The sequence below is a fragment of the Adiantum capillus-veneris genome, chromosome 14 (assembly GCF_014529385.1).
Source record: "Adiantum capillus-veneris isolate H3 chromosome 14, ASM1452938v2, whole genome shotgun sequence".
In the NCBI taxonomy this organism is placed as follows: Eukaryota; Viridiplantae; Streptophyta; class Polypodiopsida; order Polypodiales; family Pteridaceae; genus Adiantum; species Adiantum capillus-veneris.
In genome coordinates this window covers 83,978,912-83,999,541 of record NC_140944.1, presented here as the reverse complement: position 1 = coordinate 83,999,541, position 20,630 = coordinate 83,978,912, and the positions used below count along the sequence as shown (strand labels likewise).

Below are 20,630 nucleotides of genomic sequence, written 5' to 3'. Positions count from 1 at the left end.
TCATGTGCAAAATCAAAGTTATCAATGTTCATTCTCCTCTCTTGGTTATTGTCATCCATGCTAATTAAACTTATGTGTTTACTTAGTGTATGCTTTGGCAATTCAAAACCTTAGTTGCTATTCCTCTTAGCCTTTGAAAATAGGCACTTAAGTATCTACACCCACGGCTCGAATTGGTTAATTATAGAGAGTAGTGGAGTGAGTCTAACATAACAAAGTTGTCGACGGATAGCTCCTTTCGGACTTCTTATGGCTCAATAATGGTAAAGCCGTAGGCAAGTCTAAAAAGACTCCATTATTAAGACCAAAGCTCCCGAGGTGTGCACCATATCCCACATAGTGAGCTCAACAAAACTAATAATAGATCGTAGACCCACTTACCCTAATATAATTAACAAAAACAACCATTAATAGGCTACTTAAGGACCTCTCTTCTTAAGCAAGAAAAGAGAAACCAAATGCTCAGATACCAATGTAATGGAAATTGCCTATGAACTTTGAGAGTAGCGGAATTAGGAAATTAGGTGAAGCACTTTTGAGAGATTCTTTGTGAGCATAGCGGCTGAACTTAATTGATGGTAGCAACATAAACATGGTACTTAGTTAACTTGGCATGAACAATACTTTTGCAAGAGAGAGAGTTTAGAGAACATGACAATAGTTGAGGACCGGATTCATATGGAGCCGTGGTCCCCCCTCCAATAGGCATTTGTATTATAGTTTCTCCCATCTGTTCCCTTTTTTTCCTTGATCGGTGTATAGTTAATTTCTCTTGAATTTTCATTTGAATAAACATACTCCTCTTTTTCCCTCCATTTATCTCGACCTTTGCTTCCTCTACCTTTATAAACTCTCCTTTTTCTCTCCTACGCTTTCTTTACCGATATTTCTTCTCTCTTCTTTACTTTATAGCAATGATGAGCTCTCTTTAGAAGAGCGAAACGTATTTGGCCGATTTCCTCTCCATTATCTCTCTCTCTCTCTCTCTCTCTCTCTCTCTCTCTCTCTCTCTCTCTCTCCCTCTCTCCCCTTTTCACATTCAAAACACTTGTTTAGAGTGTCGTACACGTCTCCTTCTTACCCTATCCCTATGAAAATTGAAAAATGTATAAGAAAAGGTGACTATTAAAGGGGACACAATCTAAGTTGATACATTGTGTCTTTGTTCATGCTCAAATGGGACAATGTGATCAACATGTTTATTAGTACATGCACATACAATCTTAATGCAACAATTATGGACCATTACATTCTCATGTTGACCTTGGTGAGCACATCTATCATGCCTTGCTTGCACCCTACTTTTCATTGGTGACTCCTTGACTAAATTGAAAGTTAAAGAAAGTTGAATGTTACACTAAATGAATGGTTTGTTTTGGTTGGGGTGGTAGCTCTAATGACTTGTGGTTTGTTCGTTCAATTTGGGTGCATGAGTTCTAATGGAAACTTCTTAGCTTTTTGTTGTTTTTCTTTTTGGGAAATTTATTCTATCTTTTAATGGCTCTATGTGGAGTTTAATGCTCCATTGTAAGCTCTCCTCTATCTTCCCAAACCATGAACATATCATATTGTGGTCTGTTTTGATAGAACATGTTTGTTAGTGGTTTGAATTTGTATAGTGAAATAGTAATAGTTAATTTTGTGCATATTGACTCTACTAATCAAGCCATTACAAGATTTATGTATGTCAAATTGTCTAAATTTTTTGGAGTGTTTGTAATCATCTTTGAGTTGTTGTATGCCAATATTAGCCAAGCACTATTTGCTTTCTCTTGTGCTCACAACAACAGGAAAAAAAGAAGTGTGCTTACTCCAATGGCTAGCTTGTAATAAAATTTTTGGTGTGTGCTCGCTTTGCATTGCTTGCTTGAATTTTTTCTATAATGGTTGCTTGCTTTACTACTCTTACTTCATAGCCAACTGCCCACCGATTGAGAGTGTTAGTGTAGTGGAATTTACCCAACAATGCATAGGCTTCCCATCATTGGGTGAGATCTTCAACTTGTAGACCACTTTACATGGCAAAACATTCTTCTCTCTTTGCAAAAGTAGAACACTTGAAGTTTGATTCTTATGCAAAGACTCATCTTTTGAGTGGATGGTTAGCTCCCACTTTGGCTTGTCATCCCTCAACATAGCTTTCTTAAAGCAAAGATTCTCTTTGGAGTCACCCAACATAACATCATTGAGTTGGATTACATTGATTAAGAGGAGAGGACACTCTTCCAAACCTTCACAACACTCAATCCCCATTCTTGGCATGATTATGCATAATTCCATCTTCTCAGATCACCACTCTTCATATCTCAATAGTAAAAATTAGCATCTCATGCCTGTCTTGATTGAAAAAGTGAAAAAGTGTCATTACTGATGACAATCCTTTTAGCCTTTATATTCCATATACATTATCCTATTGACCAAACTTATAATAACAAAAAAGACTACACTTTCTTTGAATTTGGGCAAAGCTTACTTTTGGAATATGACAAAATGCCTCACATCTAGGGAGTTTAAGAGGTGCACAAGAAGGTGGTTTTCCATAACATATCTACTCTAGAACCTTTATTAAATGGACCTATTTGATGATCTCTTGACAAGATCTACTGCAACATCAACAACTTTATTAGAAAACCCATAAGGCTTTTGTGCATTCGACACCATGTTGTGTACTTTCTCCCAGGTCATTCTAGTTATCCCCTTAGCTACAACACCCTACGTAAAAATGTATCAAGCAACCATTTCTCTCTTATTATCCTTTGATGTAGAGGATCTTGATTAAAAGATTTAGAGACATTGTTTTCACTACTATCGGTCTACAAGCACTTAAGCTTCTTACCACACTTATTCTTCATTTTTTCAATTTTTCTAGAGAGACTAAATACACATCTTATGTGAGTGATCATCACAAAAAGCGAAAACATTGTGCACCTTTTAAAGATACAGGGACTCTGAAAAAACTCTTCATGCTCACTTTTCATCTTACCAGTGCTTCCATAAAGTGTTTGCCTCCTTGCTTACCATAAAGAGAATGTTAAAAAACAAAAAAATCAATTAGAAAAGTTTGAGATCCCTGCATGTCTTGTAGGGAAGGAGTCCATCTTGCATCTTCATGTCTACGCTTGATTTGTGTTGCAAGTATTGCTTCTTCCCTGACGTTGTTAGTGGATTTTCTACCTCTTTATGTATATTTCTTGGCACCACAATTGGCATACATATCAACTAACAAACACACTCACCATCATGATCCTAAATATGTGATTTTTTGATGTCAGCTCACTGTTGACTTGGTACAAATCCTTCTTTTGAGCACTTGCTTCTAGTTTGGTTAGGAAAGAAAAGCTTGTTGCTTTTGACTCCTCATCATAGTCTTCCAAGTTAGTGTATATACTTGTGTTGCAAATATTGCTTCTTCCCGAGCTTCGTCAATGGATTTGTTGGCGCTCCGTGGACACAAAACTGGTCCCATCTAAAGGATCATTAACCCCAAAATTTAAGAAAAGACCAGACGTGGATGTGCATGAGCATAAATGCAAAATCAGTAAACATTGATGTAGTAGATTGCACATTCACAATGGTCTGCATCAGTAGAGGCGGATCAATAGAGCGGAGTGGGCGTGTAAAGCAGACGCAACCGAGAGAGAGAGAGAGAGAGAGAGAGAGAGAGAGAGAGAGAGAGAGAGAGAGAGAGAGAGAGAGAGAGAGAGAGAGAAGCAACTAGACAAAAAAAGCACATTAGGCACACTATTTTAGCTAGAAATGGCGAGGCAATGTGGACGATTGAGAGGGCGAGAATTCAAATGCGCTTATGCTAACGAAGTAACAATTTGTAGGAAATTGTAGGCTCTTACTTAAAGTTGATTTTGTATGGAAGTTTTGTTTTGGGTGCACTAAGCAAGATTATACTGCGATATCTCTCAACATGTCATTCCCCTAGTGGACGAGGTAAAGTTGCGTAGAGATCGTGTAGAGCTTGGTTCTAGACGTGGAAAACCTTTAATTGGTTGTGTATCGATTATCTTATAACGAGCACCTAAGATACATGTCATAGTTGGTAACTTTAAATTGTGATTTTGTCGTCCATGTCTTGCCACCATGTCCTTAGGGAATCTCGTTTTAATAAAGTTGTCCTTTAAAAAAAAGTAGTAATGTATGAATCGCTTCTCGTCAAAGGTGAAAGATTCAAGATGCAAGAATATTTTTGTCCAAAATTGATATTGATGCGATGGCTCACTTTTCTTCTTCGTTTTGCTTGGGTACACTGAAAGCGTTGCTGATGTCGCGCTGCCCATCTTTGCTGCAAATGGCCGTACTCTGGATGATGCGCTATGGCGGGCTCTCTGTGAATTGTAACTCGTGGAGGGCAGCACATCTTCTGCTCCGTGAAAGTAAACCTCTTCTTTACGACGGCGCCTGCCTCTCTCCTTCATACCACATCCTCGCAGGCCCAGCAAAGCCTGCATTCAAGGTACCATTTGCTTTGCATAATAAAGCAAGAGAGTGCCATTTTTTACAGGCTCCTCGTGCCCGTTTACCCTTCTGTCTTCGTATTTACATACAAGCTTTCTGCCCAGAGACCCACCATTTTTTTGCACAGACCCACCATGGTTTCTCAGAGACCCACCATTTTTGTGCTCGCGGCAGATGCGTATCTTTGCTCGACCAGAGCTTGGAGTTGAACGCTTTCTGGAAAGCGAGTGTTTTTCTGATGATACCCATTATCGTTTTGCCTTGTCCTTGGGATGCCTCTGCACTTCAGCCCGTCTACTCTGGTGATTGTAGAAGCCATGCGCGTGGGCGTTCCTTTTCACTTCGAACTAGCTTTCTTTATAGCCATCATTTCTATGCTTTCCTATGAAAGCGCACATATGCATGCAGTACATAGTAGCAGCTTCACTGTTACTAGGGGAAGAACTGGTTTTTGGCTACGAAGTAAGAAGATAATCAGCGTAGCATCAGAATTTAGTACCCATTGCAAATTTAATGTTTTCATGTTCTCTTTATGGTGCAGAAGCATGCTCACACCTCGTGTTCCCATGGAAACAAAGAACTACCAGACTATGATACCCAGGAGTCTTGCAGGCTTCAAAATTTCTGCCTTCATCACTTGAAAAAATCTTCTTCATGCTTTATCATGTATTGCTCTCAACATGCTTGATCATTGCTCATATTCCTCGATCCAGTAGTTTTTGGCTGGCTTGTGAAGATATCAATTACTGGAAGCTACTATTGAAAATCTGCAATTTGTGCCGCTTAATGTATCAGGAAGACAGCTTGAACATAATGAGAGAAAGTTATTGGACAAACAACATTTCTTTGAAATCTGAAGGCAGGTTTGAATTCAAATTGCCTATGCCAGGCTAGCTGCAAATTGAGAAAGACAACAAAATTACAGTCTTGCAGTGATGTGGTGCATGCGCAGCTGGGTGAGAGTGACCTTTCTATTTCTGCTTTATGCGTTCTTTGGATGGGCTCAGACACATACTCTTGGTAAGTTTCTCACTTTCAAGTAACCCAACACTGTTGTCTGGTTTTGCTCAGTTAAAATGCCAGGTAATTTGGTTGACCTGGAAATAGAGATTGCTCAATGTTTCTGGTATAACAGTTCATACCTCAATTAGACATGTGTGTGTGCACACGTGCACACTCACACCACTCAATCACTCGCACACATTCATGTGTTTGTGCACTTGTGTGCATGTGTATATATGTATGTACGTGTTTGTGTATGCATGTCTGTCTGAGTGAGTGTTTTATGTACACCTAATTATCCGACATTGAAGATTTAAATGAGCAGTAGTGGAACATTATCACTTGAAATGCTAAATACTACAAGCTTAGACAAGGCTGAGTTGCCAGAACCAATGTATTATCTGTTAGTGTGATCTTTTGGGACCAAGGCTTCATTGAATCTTGTACTTTTTTCTCTCTAATGTAGATTCCCTCTCCTTTTATTGATATATAAAATATAAAAGGTGGCTGCTTAGGGAGTTTAACAAGTGAATAGTTGCAATGAGTCACGGATTTGATGGTTTGTAAACACACATAACAAAGAAAAAGCATGCAGCGAATGACATTTTTCTCACGAGAATGGAGTGCAATCTTGTTTAAGGCTGACGTAGAAGTGTGCACCCCTTTACAAAGGGTAGTATTTCACTCTTCCCATGATGACTTCTTGAAACGAGCTACTTAAACCGCAAAGGAACACGGATCGAGCTTAGCCACCATCCAACAACATTCAAACACACCCACATTTTCAGATTTATGGGGTCGTCGGATATCTTGGGAGGTGGGGTAGCTTGCGATCACTACTACAGGGGAAGGTGGCCGGGGCACCCCCATTTTGGAAGATTGTGATGCACACTCGTATCCATTCTCTTGTGTAGAGATTGCCCCACAGGGCTTGGGCCTCTCTCTCTCTCTCTCTCTCTCTCTCTCTCTCTCTCTCTCTCTCGCCCATGTCATCACACCTGCTGGTATCAGAGCCAAATCTTGATGACGTTGGCCTTTGCAATTGGGAGTGCATGAGGGCTGTTTGGGCTGCAGATTTTCAGCCAGCAGGAGGGTGACTTGTTGCTATGTTTGTGGGGACCTCCCCCAAATTTGCACTTTTGCATTGAGAGGGTTTTGCTTCGATTTTGTCCGGAAGAACCCTTGAGAACTCATGCTTTCAGCTGGTAGATGATGGGAGGAGTGCTGCTGTTTTTTAGCGAGGAGTTGGGCGAGTTTGTGGCTGTGTTTTGAGGGCAAGAGGGAGCTTGTGTGTGCCCGGTACCAACCTGGTACCTTTGCTAATTTCCAGCAAGCCAGTTGGAGTGTTTAGCCAGTGCGTGGCAGAGGGGGCTGATCTTGATTGAGTTTAGCCTCATCTATCTGTCCATTACATATGAGATTGGAGATTTCCATGGGAGGTTGCTTACACAATGTGTACTTGTCTAACGAGGATTCTCTTTTGACGAGTGCCTTGATTATGGCATCAAAGAAGGATGTTCCAAAGAGTTTTTGTGGTGGAGATGACACAATTGACACATTGGATGATGCTTTGAGCGTTTGAGTCTTGAGAAGGTCTACACATGATACGGAGTTGCAATACTTACTTCATTGGAGGGTTCCGGTATTGCTAACAAGATTGAAAGCTTGATGCCATCAACTACCAGGATTGGTAAGTGCTTATGGCAGCGGTGTTGGAGAGCTATGGCCTTATCTTGATGGTGAATGAGGAGATTGATCAGCAGAAGGCTCCTAAGGACCTTACCCTCTTGCTCAAGGAATTTTGAGCAATACCAATGCTCGTGGAATCGGCTGAATGCTAACGATTCGGCCTTTCATCTTCCTCAATTGTACTGTGTGGGCACTCAGATATTTTTGGAGTATAACCAATGATTGAAGATCTTGAACCATTGGTAAAAATCTACAATAGGATGTCGTCTATGAAGAGAGCTAGTTGCAAGAGATGCAACATATGCTTCTTCATGCAAAGACGTAGATTTCTTTGGAAGACATAGCCATCATCTTGATGACACATCTCACTCTTGAGTATAGTGCTTTCTATATAGCCTTGATTACTTCAAGAAGGACCATTGATTTGACATTAGAGGAGCTTGTTTCCATGGTGTTGGATTAGAAGGACTAGTTATGGAGGTTGGGATTTAGAGGGGGCTTTTTGGCCTTGACTAGACAGTCATCCATAACAGGAAAGCAGAAGCAAACGCATGAGGAGGATGTTACTTTTGAATCTGGTGGTCCGGTGGAAGGTTCAAGTTGGAGGTGATATGTCATAAGTGCGGTGAACAAGGACACATTCAAACAAATTGCTTGAAAATGTTTGTGTCAGATTCTTATTCATGTGACATAGCTAATGTTACACTTGCTGGAGCTTTCACACATTTGTCCCACTATCTCCATCTTCACTAGGCACTCTCAAAGTCTTGCGGAAGGATCACTCTTGCCCAATTTCTTTCTCAGCACCAGGCTCACGCGTTTAGTGCTATTGCCTTGACAGAGCCTAGAGGACCTATCCAGTCTTTGGAAGATGGAAACACGAGTCAAAGATTGTACATCTTTGTGATGCTCGATCACAGGACACAAGTATGTTGAGGGATTGAGAGCTGGACTATGGAGCAAGCTGGCTTGACTCGTTACTGGAGAAGGCATGACTGATCTCTTAATTTTCTTCCAATAAACTATAGCTACTGATGACATGCCCTCACAACATGGTGTAAATGTGCTGGAGCACTAGCCTGCATGGTTGACACAAGTTGCTAGGAGGTAACAGACATTGATGGTTTTAGGGTATGATCTACTCCGGTTTGCCATTGTGGGACCTGATTGTCTATCTTAGTGCCTTGCAAGATTCTCTTGAGAGATGGTGTTGTTAGGTGCAAGTTGCAGCAGAAGTGTTTAAGGATTTAGCTCGGATCTAGTACTCCGCACATACACAAGGTTACTTTACTTCACTTGAAAGAGAAACTAAAGTGAACACAATGAAGGAAAGAGAGATAGAGAGAGAGAGTGCGCACATGCACCAGCAAAGGTGAGAGGTAGCAGTGAGGATGAACGAGTGGAGTCGATCGGCAGTACGCGCACATGCCTATCGTTCTAGTGAGAGAAATGAAGAAAGAGATGCAGTCAACGGCTTGGAGAGCGCAGGGCCAAATCACAAATGCTCCCGCCACTCGAACGGCTACAATCGGCGGTGAACGCGAAGGCAAAGCCACTGGCGTGCTGATTGCAGCAGGTGAGGTAACCGTTTGTTTTGACAGGGGCGTGGCGGGCTCATCAGCCTTTTCCATCGGAATTACCTGCCGATGGCGTGCATGTGCGCAGCCGCCTAAGAGAAAAGAGAGAGACGACACTGCATGTCGGTCCCAACCACCCTCAAGGGCCCCCTTGCTCTGTTGCTAGAGCAAGTACTTGCTTTATTACTTGCACAAATGCTGTTACAATGAACCTAAATGCTAGGATGTTCCTTTTTTGGAGTGAAAGATTGGAAGAAAGCCTTGGAGTTCCTACAACAATTGAACAACTATGTTGAAGAATCAAAGATTTCTCGACATGCGAGATTTCTCAAAGTTAATGCTATGCAGTGGTGGAGTTCAATCGCGACTGAACCGCATGCTCCAAGCACTTGGCAAGCTTTCAAGACTATTTTTGCACGAAATTATATGACATCCCTTTTCGAAGTTCAGATTTTGTCCGAATGGAGAAACTTGAAAATGCTTGCCACGGAGACCATGGAAGACTACAACCAAACGTTCCTTGATGTCTACCTTCTGGTGTCTTTCTTCAAGTAGCTTCCCTTGGAGGACTAATGGGAGCGATATACCATTGGAATGCCATCACCCTTTGTAACGGGAGGGCACCACGTGCCAATGGAAAAGAACAGACGAGACAACTTTAAACACTTGAAAATTTCTGAACTGAGAGAGTGCACGACACACGAGACAGTATGTGGCGGAGTTCCATCCCAAGAGAGCACTGCTCCAAACCTTGACACCCCTTTTGGTATTTCTTTATATTGCTTGAACTCAATACAACGGCGACGTAACGTATTTGCACCTTCACGCGCAAGAGTGCCAAATAGTGAGTCCTTGCCACATACTTAAAGGGCCTTGGCTTGAAATGTCACGTGACACATCCAACCCTATGTGTCCGTGGACAAGCTACAGCATGACCAGGGTTCGGTTCAGTCAAGTCAGTCTAGAATAGGAAGTGATTTGGCACTTTTGTGAGTCTGTTCGCAGACTGGCATGACCAGTCACGTAGAGTAGATGCATATCCTCCGGTTGCACACAGCATGATCATCAGCATACCCATCAGAATCCATAAGGGGAATTTTCCAGTGCATTAAACCTATTTTCCCTATTTTTGACATTTTTCACTTGTTTATTAAGTGACTTTTGTTGGGAACTAGGTAGGGCAATTTTGCTAAGATAATATAAAAGCAAATCAGAGTTAGCACTTTCTGGCAGAAGAGGCAGCAGGAGCACCTTGCTCAACAGGCAACTTCTCAGCAAGACCGACCCCCGCGACAACTCTAGTGTTTTCAGCATTGCAAAAGGCCTAGCGTTTTTGCATCAGATCAGCCAGTGTTTTTGCACTTGTAGATTCACGGCGACAGTAGACAGTAGATCAGCCCTAGCGTTAGCAGATTCCCCCCACAATAGCATATCAGCCCTAGCGTTTTTGCATTTGCCTGAAAATCTGCGAGCGTTTTCTGAATTCAGCAATTAGCCTCTACGAACCGACCCGAACCCGCAACAGATCCTCGCCGTGAGAGCTTGCCGTAGCCGGATTTACAACGATCAATTTTCAGCCATTACGACAACCATTCATTTTCAGATTTCAGCCTAGTCTCGTCATCGTCGTCCTCGCCGTCGACATCGACATAGCTATTAGATTTGCATGAGCCATTGTATCAGATTGTGCAATCAATAGTAGACCACTCTCGATGGCGAGAGTGGGGCCCTTGGAGGAGGGTTTAACAACATCTCCGGTGTCGTATTCTCTTCTCTCTCTAGCTCTCAGTCTCATGCACTTCAATTCACAGTGTCCATTCACTTTGTTTGTGTTCATTGCACTCTCTCACTAAAGGAACGGAAGGCTCTCCCTTCCGTAAGTAAAAGGAACCCTTGAGCACAGTTTGGAGCAGTCATCTTGAGCAAAGTTCAACATTCATTCCGCTGCACCTTACATGAAAAGCAGTTTACATGAAAAGCTACAAGCCTTGTCACGTGACACATCCAACACTATGTGTCTGTGGACAAGCTACAGCACGACAAGGGTTCAATCAGTCCAGTCAGTCCAGATTTAGAAGTGTTCCGGTGTCACGTGACACATCCAACCCTATGTGTCAGTGGACAAGCTACAGCATGATCAGGGTTCAGTCAGTCTAGTCAGTTTAGATTTAGAAGTGATCTGACACTTTTTGTGAGTCTATTCGTAGACCGTGCATGCCCAATCACTTAGATTAGATGCATATCCTCTGGTTGCATACAGCATGATCATAAGCATTCCCATCAGATTCCATCAGAATCCTTCATGGGAATTTTCCAGTGCATTTAGCCTATTTTCCCTATTTTTGATATTTTTCACTTATTATTTTTAAGTGACTTTTGTTGGAAAGTAGGTAGGGCAAATTGAGTAAGTTTGTATATAAGCAAACCTAGAATAGCACTAAATGGCAAAAGAGGCAACATGAGCCAAGCTCAGCAGACAACTTCTCAACAAGATCCCTTGGCGGTTTCCTGCCAAGTAAGAAGAACCATCCCCTAGCGTTTTCTCAACAAGAACATCGCCATCACCTGCATCAGCCTGGCGTTTCTCCATCAGAAGATCATCGCCACAGAATCCCCCCATCAGCTAGCGTTTTTGGTTTTCCCTTCCTCTAGCGTTTTTGCAGACCATAGCGTTTGCAGTTTTGCAGCGTTGTCAGCCACAGAGTGCAGCGTTTTCAGCCATGAACAACCTGCAAATTCAGCCCTAAGAAAGTAGCAGATTCAGCCCGGAAAGACCATCAGTTTTCAGCCTAAGGAAACCTCAGTTTTCAGCCCTAAACCTGCAGAATTGTAGCGACAAAGACCTACAGAAACAACCCCCAAAATCAGCGTTTTTGGACTAGCCGCAAATTTCAGCCCATAGCGTTTTTGGACAGCAGATAAAAGATTGCAAATTTCAGCCCTAGTGTCGGTCTCGTCGCCCCCGTCGTCATCACTAACATAGCCTAGACTTGCATCAATCTCATGCATTCAGTTTGTGCAATGATAAGTAGACCACTCTTGCCGACGAGAGTGGGGCTTTCGGAGGAGGGTTTTACAACGTCTCTGGTGTCGTATCTCTCTTCTCTCTCTATCTCTTAGTCTCATACACTTGCACGCACAGTGTCCATTCACTTTGTTTGTGATCATAGCATTCTCTCATTAAGAACGGAAGGCTCTACCTTCCATAAGAACAAAAGGAACCCTGAGCACATTTCGGAGCACTCATCTTGAGCAAAGCGCAAACATTCATTCCGCTGCACCTAACATTGGTATCAGAGCTTTGACAGTGTTCTGTATCACTCAAGGAAAGAACCACAAGAATCACAAGATTTTTTTTGCTTGTTACGGTCGCACGAACCCAAGTTCGCTTGGGCGTGTCGATTCCTAATCGTGTTTTTGAAGATTGACAGGAATCCCAGGAAAGAAGGGCTTGTCCAGTCTCCCCTTTTGTCTCTTTTCACTCATTGAGAGTGGACTGTGCACTTAGCGGCCGGCCAATTGACCTGAGGTGGGAAAAAGCAACCTTGGTGTGAGCACAAGGCCACCAAGGGGTGCGCCCGCGGAAAGGAGTAGAACTCGGGTGAAGAGAAGATCCTTCTCAAGGCCGGCAAGGGGTGCGCCCGCGGAAAGGAGTAGAACTCGGGTGAAGAGAAGATCCTTCTCAAAGACGGTTTACAAGCGAAGAAAACCTCAAGAACCTCAAGAACCACAAGACCCTCAAGAACCTCAAGAACCTAAGGCCCTCAAGAACCGAAGTTCCTCGTGAACTTAAGAACCTAGGAACCCCAAGAACCTCAAGACCCGCAAGAACCCAAGTTCCTGGTAAACTTAAGAACCCACAAGAACCCACAAGAATCCACGACTTCAGAATGGTCATCACTTGAAGCGGAATGGATACTTCGCTTAGAGGTGATGAGCATGAGAGACGAAGAAGAATTTTCTCCACCAGGAGGTTTTTCCGACCCTCCCCCTTCCCTATCTACGTCAAGGATTGCCCTAACTCCTATGGAGGCTTTAGGCCAGATGTTTCTGGAAAGGAAGTTAGAACACGAAGCAAGACATGCAGAAAGAATGGCAGAACTGGAACGTAGACACGCAGAAAGAAGAGCAAAAAGAAAAGCAGAAATGGAGCGCATACACCAAGAAAGAATGATAGCCGCCGTCAAAGGAAAGAGCGACCAACACATGAAAGAGTTCTTGCGACTCTTTTCTCAAGCTCAGGCACAGATGCAAGAGATTCGGGAAAAGGAGACTCTCTCAGCCTTTTCTTCTCCAAAGCATGACACACAGGATTTGCATGATTGTGAGAAGCATGATGATTTGAATGACAATGATAAGCATGATGATTTGGATGATAATGATGATTTGCATGATCAAGATGTGATTTCTCACAAGCATGATGAGTTGCATGAAGAAGATGTAATTGTTCACAAGAAGGATGATGTGTTAGCGGATGCTTTTTCTAGTGAAGCTAACCTCGTTGTAGATTCGATCAATCACGAAGGACCGATCTTGGCTTTCGAGTCGAGGTCCAAAGAACCCCCACAGGACGATTCGATCATTCAGGAAGAAGCGATCTTGGCTCTCGAACTTAGGTCCAAGGAACCCTCACAGGAAGTATTATGTGTTCGCATGATTGATACGCATGCATTGTTCGATTGTTTCATTCGTGATCGTTTCGTGTATTTTAGTCAGTGTCTTTATGTGATCCCTTTTCCTAGGCATGACATATTGTACGTTGAGCACGTTTCACTCATGCATGAGCACGGATGTATGCGGATTGTTCATGAAAAGCTGAAAAGTATGCATTCAAGGAAGTCACATTCCATGTCTCTTCCTTGGCACGACACATTTGTAGAAAGAGCACATGAAAGTATGAGCACCAAGCATGGGCATTTCCGTTGTGAATTGCCACAGTTGCTTGCTCTAGATATAAAGAGAAAGATTCGATCTCATTGTTTGCATGTGTTTGATGAACGGTTTGTCACTCCGTCTCTATGTTCATCTACATTGCATACACAGTCTTTCGAGAAGACAAGATTTTTTCCACTCACTTTACATGGAATAGGTATGTTCATGGTTTTGCGTTGGAAATGGTTTCAGGAATTTTCAGCCATGGAGATTCTTGACGAAGGACGAAGCATGACACTCGACAAAGTTGAAGCATTGAAGGTGCCACAAAAGGCTTTGTGTCGCTTTCGGCGCGGCCCAAAGAAGCAAGCGTTGTAGACCTTTATGAAGTTCAAGTACCGCACGACCCACACACCAGAGTGGGCCGGCGAAGAGTCCCTTCCTGGATTCCGGGCGCTATTGGCGATCTCCCTCCACGCCATACAGTTCGGTACCAGTACCTCACTTTGAAAAGGAGGGGATGTCACGTGATACATCCAACCCTGTGTCTTACACTTTCGTGAGTCTCCACGTAGACCGTGCATGCCCAGTCACTTAGATTAGATGCATATCCTCTGGTTGCACACAGCATGATCATAAGCATTCCCATCAGATTCCATCATAATCCTTTAGGGGAATTTTCGTGTGCATTTAGTCTATTTTCCCTATTTTTGACATTTTTCACTTATTATTTTTAAGTGACTTTTGTTGGAAAGTAGGTAGGACAAATTGAGTAAGTTTGTATATAAGCAAACCTAGACTAGCACTAAATGGCAGAAGAGGCAACATGAGCCAAGCTCAGCAGACAACTTCTCAACAAGATCCCTTGGCGGTTTCCCCCCAAGTAAGAAGAACCATCCCCTAGTGTTCTCAACAAGAACATCGCCATCACCTGCATCAGCCTGGCGTTTCTCCATCAAAAGATCATCGCCACAGAATCCCCCCATCAGCTAGCGTTTTTTGTTTTCCCTTTCTCTAGCGTCTTTGCAGACCACAGCGTTTGCAGTTTTGCAGCGTTTTCAGCCACAGCAGTGCAGCGTTTTTAGCCATGAACAACCTGCAAATTCAGCCCTAAGAAAGTAGCAGATTCAGCCCGGAAAGACCATCAGTTTTCAGCCTAAAGAAACCTCAGTTTTCAGCCCTAAACCTGCAGAATTTCAACGACAAAGACCTACAGAAATAGCCCCCAAAATCAGCGTTTTTGGACTAGCCGCAGATTTCAGCCCATAGCGTTTTTGGACAGCAGATAAAAGATTGCAGATTTTAGCCCTAGTGTCGGTCTCATCGTCCCCGTCGCATCACCCACATAGCCTAGACTTGCATTAGTCTCATGCATTCAGATTGTACCAGTTTGTGCAATGATAAGTAGACCACTCTCGCCGACGAGAGTCGGGCCTTCGGAGGAGGGTTTTACAACGTCTTTGGTGTCGTATCTCTCTTCTCTCTCTATCTCTCAGTCTTGTACACTTGCACGCACAGTGTCCATTCACTTTGTTTGTGATCATAGCATTCTCTCATTAAGAATGGAAGGCTCTACCTTCCATAAGAACAAAAGAACCTTGAGCACAGTTCGGAGCACTCATCTTGAGCAAAGCGCAAACATTCATTCCGCTGCACCTAACATCTGGCACTTTTGTGAGTCTGTTGGCAGACCGTGCATGCCTAGGCACTTAGTATAGATGCATATCCTCTGGTTGCACACAACATGATCATAAGCATTCCCATCAGAATCCATCAGAATCATAGTTACCCGAAACGCGGAACGGGAACGGCGACGGGATCCCCGCGGAACGGGGGAACGGCTAGGGGTCCGAAACGGGAATGACGCGGAACGGGAGGTATAAAAAACACCCGAATAGTGCATTTCTTAGCTCCTTGTGTTTAAATACAAGGAGTATTAGCGTGCTTTGACTCTAATACTCAAACAAAACTCGTTTTGAAGACCATTCAACCTTGCTATGACTAGATGATGAGAGAGAGAGAGAGAGTGAGAGGGAGAGACTCGAGAGAGTGAGAGGGAGAGGGAGAGATTTGAGAGAGTGGGAGGGAGAGGAAGAGAGCTTGAAGGCTTGAAGCTTGAGCCTTGAGAGAGTGATTCTTGAGAGGGAGAGATCTTGAGAGTGTGAGAGGGAGAGAGCTTGAGCCTTGAGGATTAGCTTGTGGAGAGAAAGGGGGAGGGAGGTGCATTTTATGAGTCCTTGAGGCCTTGCACACTTCAAAAAGAAGCCCAAACATTTACTTCAATTTTTTCAATTTTTGCCAAATTTGTTTGTAGCCGTTGGCCGTTCTAGGGGCATTCATGAACGTTCCGGGGGCGTTCCGGAATGTTTCGGAACGGTCGTTCCGGTTTGCACTGGCCACCCGGAACATCAGACGTTCTAGGACGTTTTGGAACGTAAGGGAACTACCCCTCGGAACGCCGGAACGGGGGCTAGGGGGGGTGCCCTGGTAACTCTGATCAGAATCCTTCAAGGGAATTTTCCAGTGCCTTTAACCTATTTTCCCTATTTTTGACATTTTTCACTTATTAAACTAAGTGACTTTTGTTGGAAAGTAGGTAGGGCAAATTGAGTAAGTTTGTATATAAGCAAACCTAGGCTAGCTCTAATTGGTAGAAGAGCAAGGAGAACACAGGCCGCAGGCAGCAGGTTCCCCTCTTTGTCTCAGCAAGATCCCCCCCTTGGTGGCGTTTTTCCTCCAAGCCAGATTCCTCAGCACCTAGCGTTTTTTCAGAAGTCTCATCGCCAAGACCACAGTACCTAGCGTTTTTCAGCAGGCATCATCGCCAAGATTTCAGCCCCCTGGCGTTTTCCATCCCTAGCATCATCGCCATAGTTTCCCCCCTTTGCTGGCGTTTTTCAGCAGGCAGTTACCGCCTCTTTACCTCGCAATTCCAGCAGTGCACAGCAGCAGCAAATCAGCGACTAATCATCAAGAATTCAGCTATTCCGGACCAGTCAAACCAGCGTTTTTTTGGAGTACTTTCCCGGCTGCAAATCAGTGTTTTTATGAGCAACAAAAACAGCGTTTTTCAGCAGCAATAGATTTCAGCCCCTTGCGTTTTTGGACTATAGAACAAGTGCACCCATTTTCAGCCATTGAATCGGTCTCGTCATCCCCGTCGTCGACCTCAACATAGCTTAGACTTGCATCAGTTTCATGCATCCACTTTGTACCTGTTTGTGCAATCAATAGTAGACCACTCTCGCCAATGAGAGTGGGGCATTCGGAGAAGGGTTTTACAACGTCTTTGGTGTCGTATTTCTCTTCTCTCTCTATCTCTCAGTCTCATACACTTTCACGCACAGTGTCCATTCACTTGTTTGTGATCATTGCACTCTCTCATTTAGAACGGAAGGCTCTCCCTTCCATAAGAACAAAAAGGAACCTTGAGCACAATTCGGAGCACTCATCTTGAGCAAAGTTCAACATTCATTCCGCTGCACCTAACATTGGTATTAGAGCTTTGGCAATGTTCTGTATCACTCAAGGAAAGAACCACAAGAATCACAATAAATTTTTTTGCTTGTTGTGGTCGCACAAACCCAAGTTCACTTGGGTGTGTCGATTCCTAATCGTGTTTTTGAAGAGTGACAGGAGTCCCAGGAAAGAAGGGCTTGTCCAGCCTCCCCTTGTGCCTCTTTTCAGTCATCGAGAGGGGACCGTGCACTTAGCGGCCGGCCAATCGACGTGAGGTGGGAAAAAGCAACCTTGGTGTGCCCGCCAAGGGGTGCGTCCGCAGAAAAGAGCAAAACTCGGGTGAAGAGAAGATCCTTCTCAAACACAAATTGCAAGTAAAAGAAGACCCTCAAGAACCTCAAGACCCTCAAGACCCCAAGAACCGCAAGAACTCAAGTTCCTCGTGAACTTAAGAACCAAAGATCATAGTGCATGGTCATCACCCGAAGCGGAATGGATACTTCGCATACAGGTGTTGAGCATGAGAGAGGCAACGAAGAATTTTTCCCACCAGGAGGTTTTTCCGACCCTCCCTCTTCTCCATCTACGCCACGAGTTGTATCAAATCCTATGGAGACGATGTCAAGTCGATGTTGGACAGGATGGCACAACAACAAGAAGCGAATTGATTTGCGTTGGCAAAAATTAGGGTTTGCAGGAATTTTAGGGTTTCTGGCAGAAATTAGGGTTTCTGCTGTCCGCCACGTCATCACTTTGTGACATACCCCCCTCTTGAAAGCATTGTAATCGACCGCGATTACGCCTGCAAAACCGACAAAAGCCATAAACTGTCTTAGCAGACACTGACTGTTAGTACCTACGTACTAGGAACACACATCTAGCACATGTACAAAATCGACAGTCACATCACACGACATCACAGGACATCACCAGACATCACAGGACATCACATGACATTCAGCATTCATTCGGATCTTAGACCATGATTTATCGGCAATGTAGCTAGCAATCACATCTAGGTCTAATCGGGACCTCAACGATGTCCGATTGACTAACCCCTATTGCAACCATGTCTATTCGAGATCAATCAGACCAAAATGCTGCAGTCATTTCGTCTATGAGTTCCTGCACTCACAAGAAGTCAAGAACATATCAGTATGATAATCAGGAATTCCATTTCATAAAGTCATCCGGCAGAATACTGTCAGCTCTCAGTATCCTTGCAGCTCAAAGAGACATCAGTGACTTTAGTATCAAAATCGAGGCATCTGTTGACAAAGGAGCGGAGTAACTCCCCTCTTGTGCATCCCACTGCACCAGATCTTCGGCCAAGCTGAGTTTCTGGGTTCCGTTTGGAGTAGACTATGCTAAACCAAAAGCATCGAGGTAAAGTTTCACAATCCGAGGAGTATCTGCTAGGTGCTCCTCCTCCATCCACTTCGCATCAAATGCAGGAAATTTCTTGAACTTAACCAAGAACCGCCTTCGGACTTTACCTTTCTTCGTATCATTATGTGCCAAAATCTGTTCAGGAACAAGGATCTCCTCGTTTTCTTCCACTTTGGGTTGCTCATCAGGCTCCCCATCATCAGGCACATCACCCTTAACAGGTTTCAAGAGACTCACATGCAATGCATTGTGAATCCTCCAAGTATCTGGCAGTTTCAATCGGAAGGAGACATCATTTATCTTGTCAGTAATCTGGAAAGGTCCGTAGTATCACATACTAAGCTTTGGAAAAAGCCTCTCCTATCCCTGTTTCTTTCTTAGGCGTGCCTTCTCAAAAGTAAGAGCACCCAATCATCCTCCTTCAGTTTCCAGTCGCGACGATGGCGATCCGCTGCCTTTTTCTGTCGTTCTTGAGACTCCTGCAAAGTCTCGCGAACCTTGGCAAAAGCCGTATCCAAATCTCGTGAATATTCATCCGCTTCAAATTTCTAATCTTTCGTGCTCAGGAAGAATGGAACCTTCGCAGCACTTTCAACAATCTCACATGGCGTCTTCCCCGTCGAAGAGTGTATCGTGTTATTGTAGGCAAATTCCACCAAAGGTAAGTTCTTTTCCCATTGAGCTTCTGATGCGAGATACAAGACTTCAATAAATCTAAAATCACTGAATTGGCAATCTCAGATTGCCCGTCAGTCTGCAAGTGGAACGATGACGAGAACTGCAACCGCGTGCCAATGTTCTCCCAAATTGCCTTCCAAAACAAACTCATAAATCTGGGGTCTCTGTCGGAGACAATCGTCTCAGGCGTGCCATGTAATCGGAAAATCATCGTGATCATTCTGTATTCTCCGGAGATAAAAAAAAATGAAATCCATTTCAATATTTTCCCAGGGGCGGGTGGGTATGGGTAAAGGCTGTAACAATCCCTGTGCCTTATGCCTGTCAAACTTGACCTTCTGGCATACCAAGCAACTGCGCACAAACTCTTCCACAGCCTCATGAGTTTCCGCCAAAAGAAATATCTCTCTACCCCTTTCATGGTGGTAGCAATGCCGCGGTGACCCGTAAAAGGGGACAGTGGCAATCAGTCATAACCTTTTCCCTCAACGGTTGTGTAACGCACAACATAGTCTTTTTCATCAAGTAGCCTTCCCGAAGGGAGTATTCAGCTACTGCCTCCCCATCTCGTATCCGTGTGAAAATATCTGCAAAATCTGTATCTATGGCACACTGATCGACCATATCCTCGAAGCTCCTATGATGTATCGCGGAAATAGCCAGAATCAACGGTTTTCGAGACAAAGCATCTGCCACCACATTCTTCTGTCCCTGCACATGGACAATCTGGAAGTGGAACTGTGACAAGATGTTCACCCACCGCATCTGTTTTTCCGAAAGCTGCTTCTGTGACAAGAAGTAGCGCAAACTCTGATGGTCTGTAAAGACAGTAAAATCCGCTCCGAGTAGGTAATGCCGCCACTGAGTAAGAGGATGGATAACCGCCAAAAGCTCTTTCTCATGGATCTGTGCTGTCATCTCCGGCCTAGAGAACAAACGGCTCTCGTAAGCTATGACATGAGCTTCTTGCATCAAGACCGCACCCAGACTACGACCACAAGCATCACAATATACTTCGAATGACTTCTGCAAGTCCGGCAAAGTCAAAATAGATCCCGTAGTGAATTTCTCTTTCAATGTCTGAAAGGCAGTCACCTCTGGGGGTCCCCATGAAAAAGGTACTCCTTTCTGTGTCTAGATATGCAAAGGGGAAGCAACCTCTGCAAACTTTCGTATGAACCGCCTGTAGTACGAACACAGTCCCAAGAAGCTTCTAACTTCATGGACATTCCTCAAATCGGGCCAATCACGGATAGTCTCTATCTTGGCCGGGTCCATTCGCACTCCTGCTGCTGACACAATGTGTCCCAAAAAGTGTATCTCTAGTAGGAAAAATTCACTTTTCTTTGCATTAATCACTAACTTGTGATCTCGTAATGCCTGAAAGACTTGAAGCAGATGATCTCTGTGTTCTGCCTCATTCTTGGAGAAAACAATGATGTCGTCAAAGAAAGTGCCAACAAATAGCCTGTACTCTCGAAAAATCCTGTCCATCAT

At 43.8% G+C, this 20,630-nt stretch overlaps 1 protein-coding gene across 1 annotated transcript in view; it reads left to right on the top strand.

Moving 5' to 3' along the window:
• Positions 1–5,152: 5,152 nt before the first annotated feature.
• LOC147442692 (receptor-like serine/threonine-protein kinase ALE2) overlaps positions 5,153–20,630 on the top strand; it is a 76,617-nt gene continuing 61,139 nt past the window's right edge. Inside the window, exon 1 of the mRNA XM_086528786.1 lies at positions 5,153–5,487. Within this exon, the coding sequence (XP_086384912.1) occupies positions 5,403–5,487 (85 nt within the window). The 5' untranslated portion in view covers positions 5,153–5,402. The remainder of the gene's footprint in view (positions 5,488–20,630) is intronic.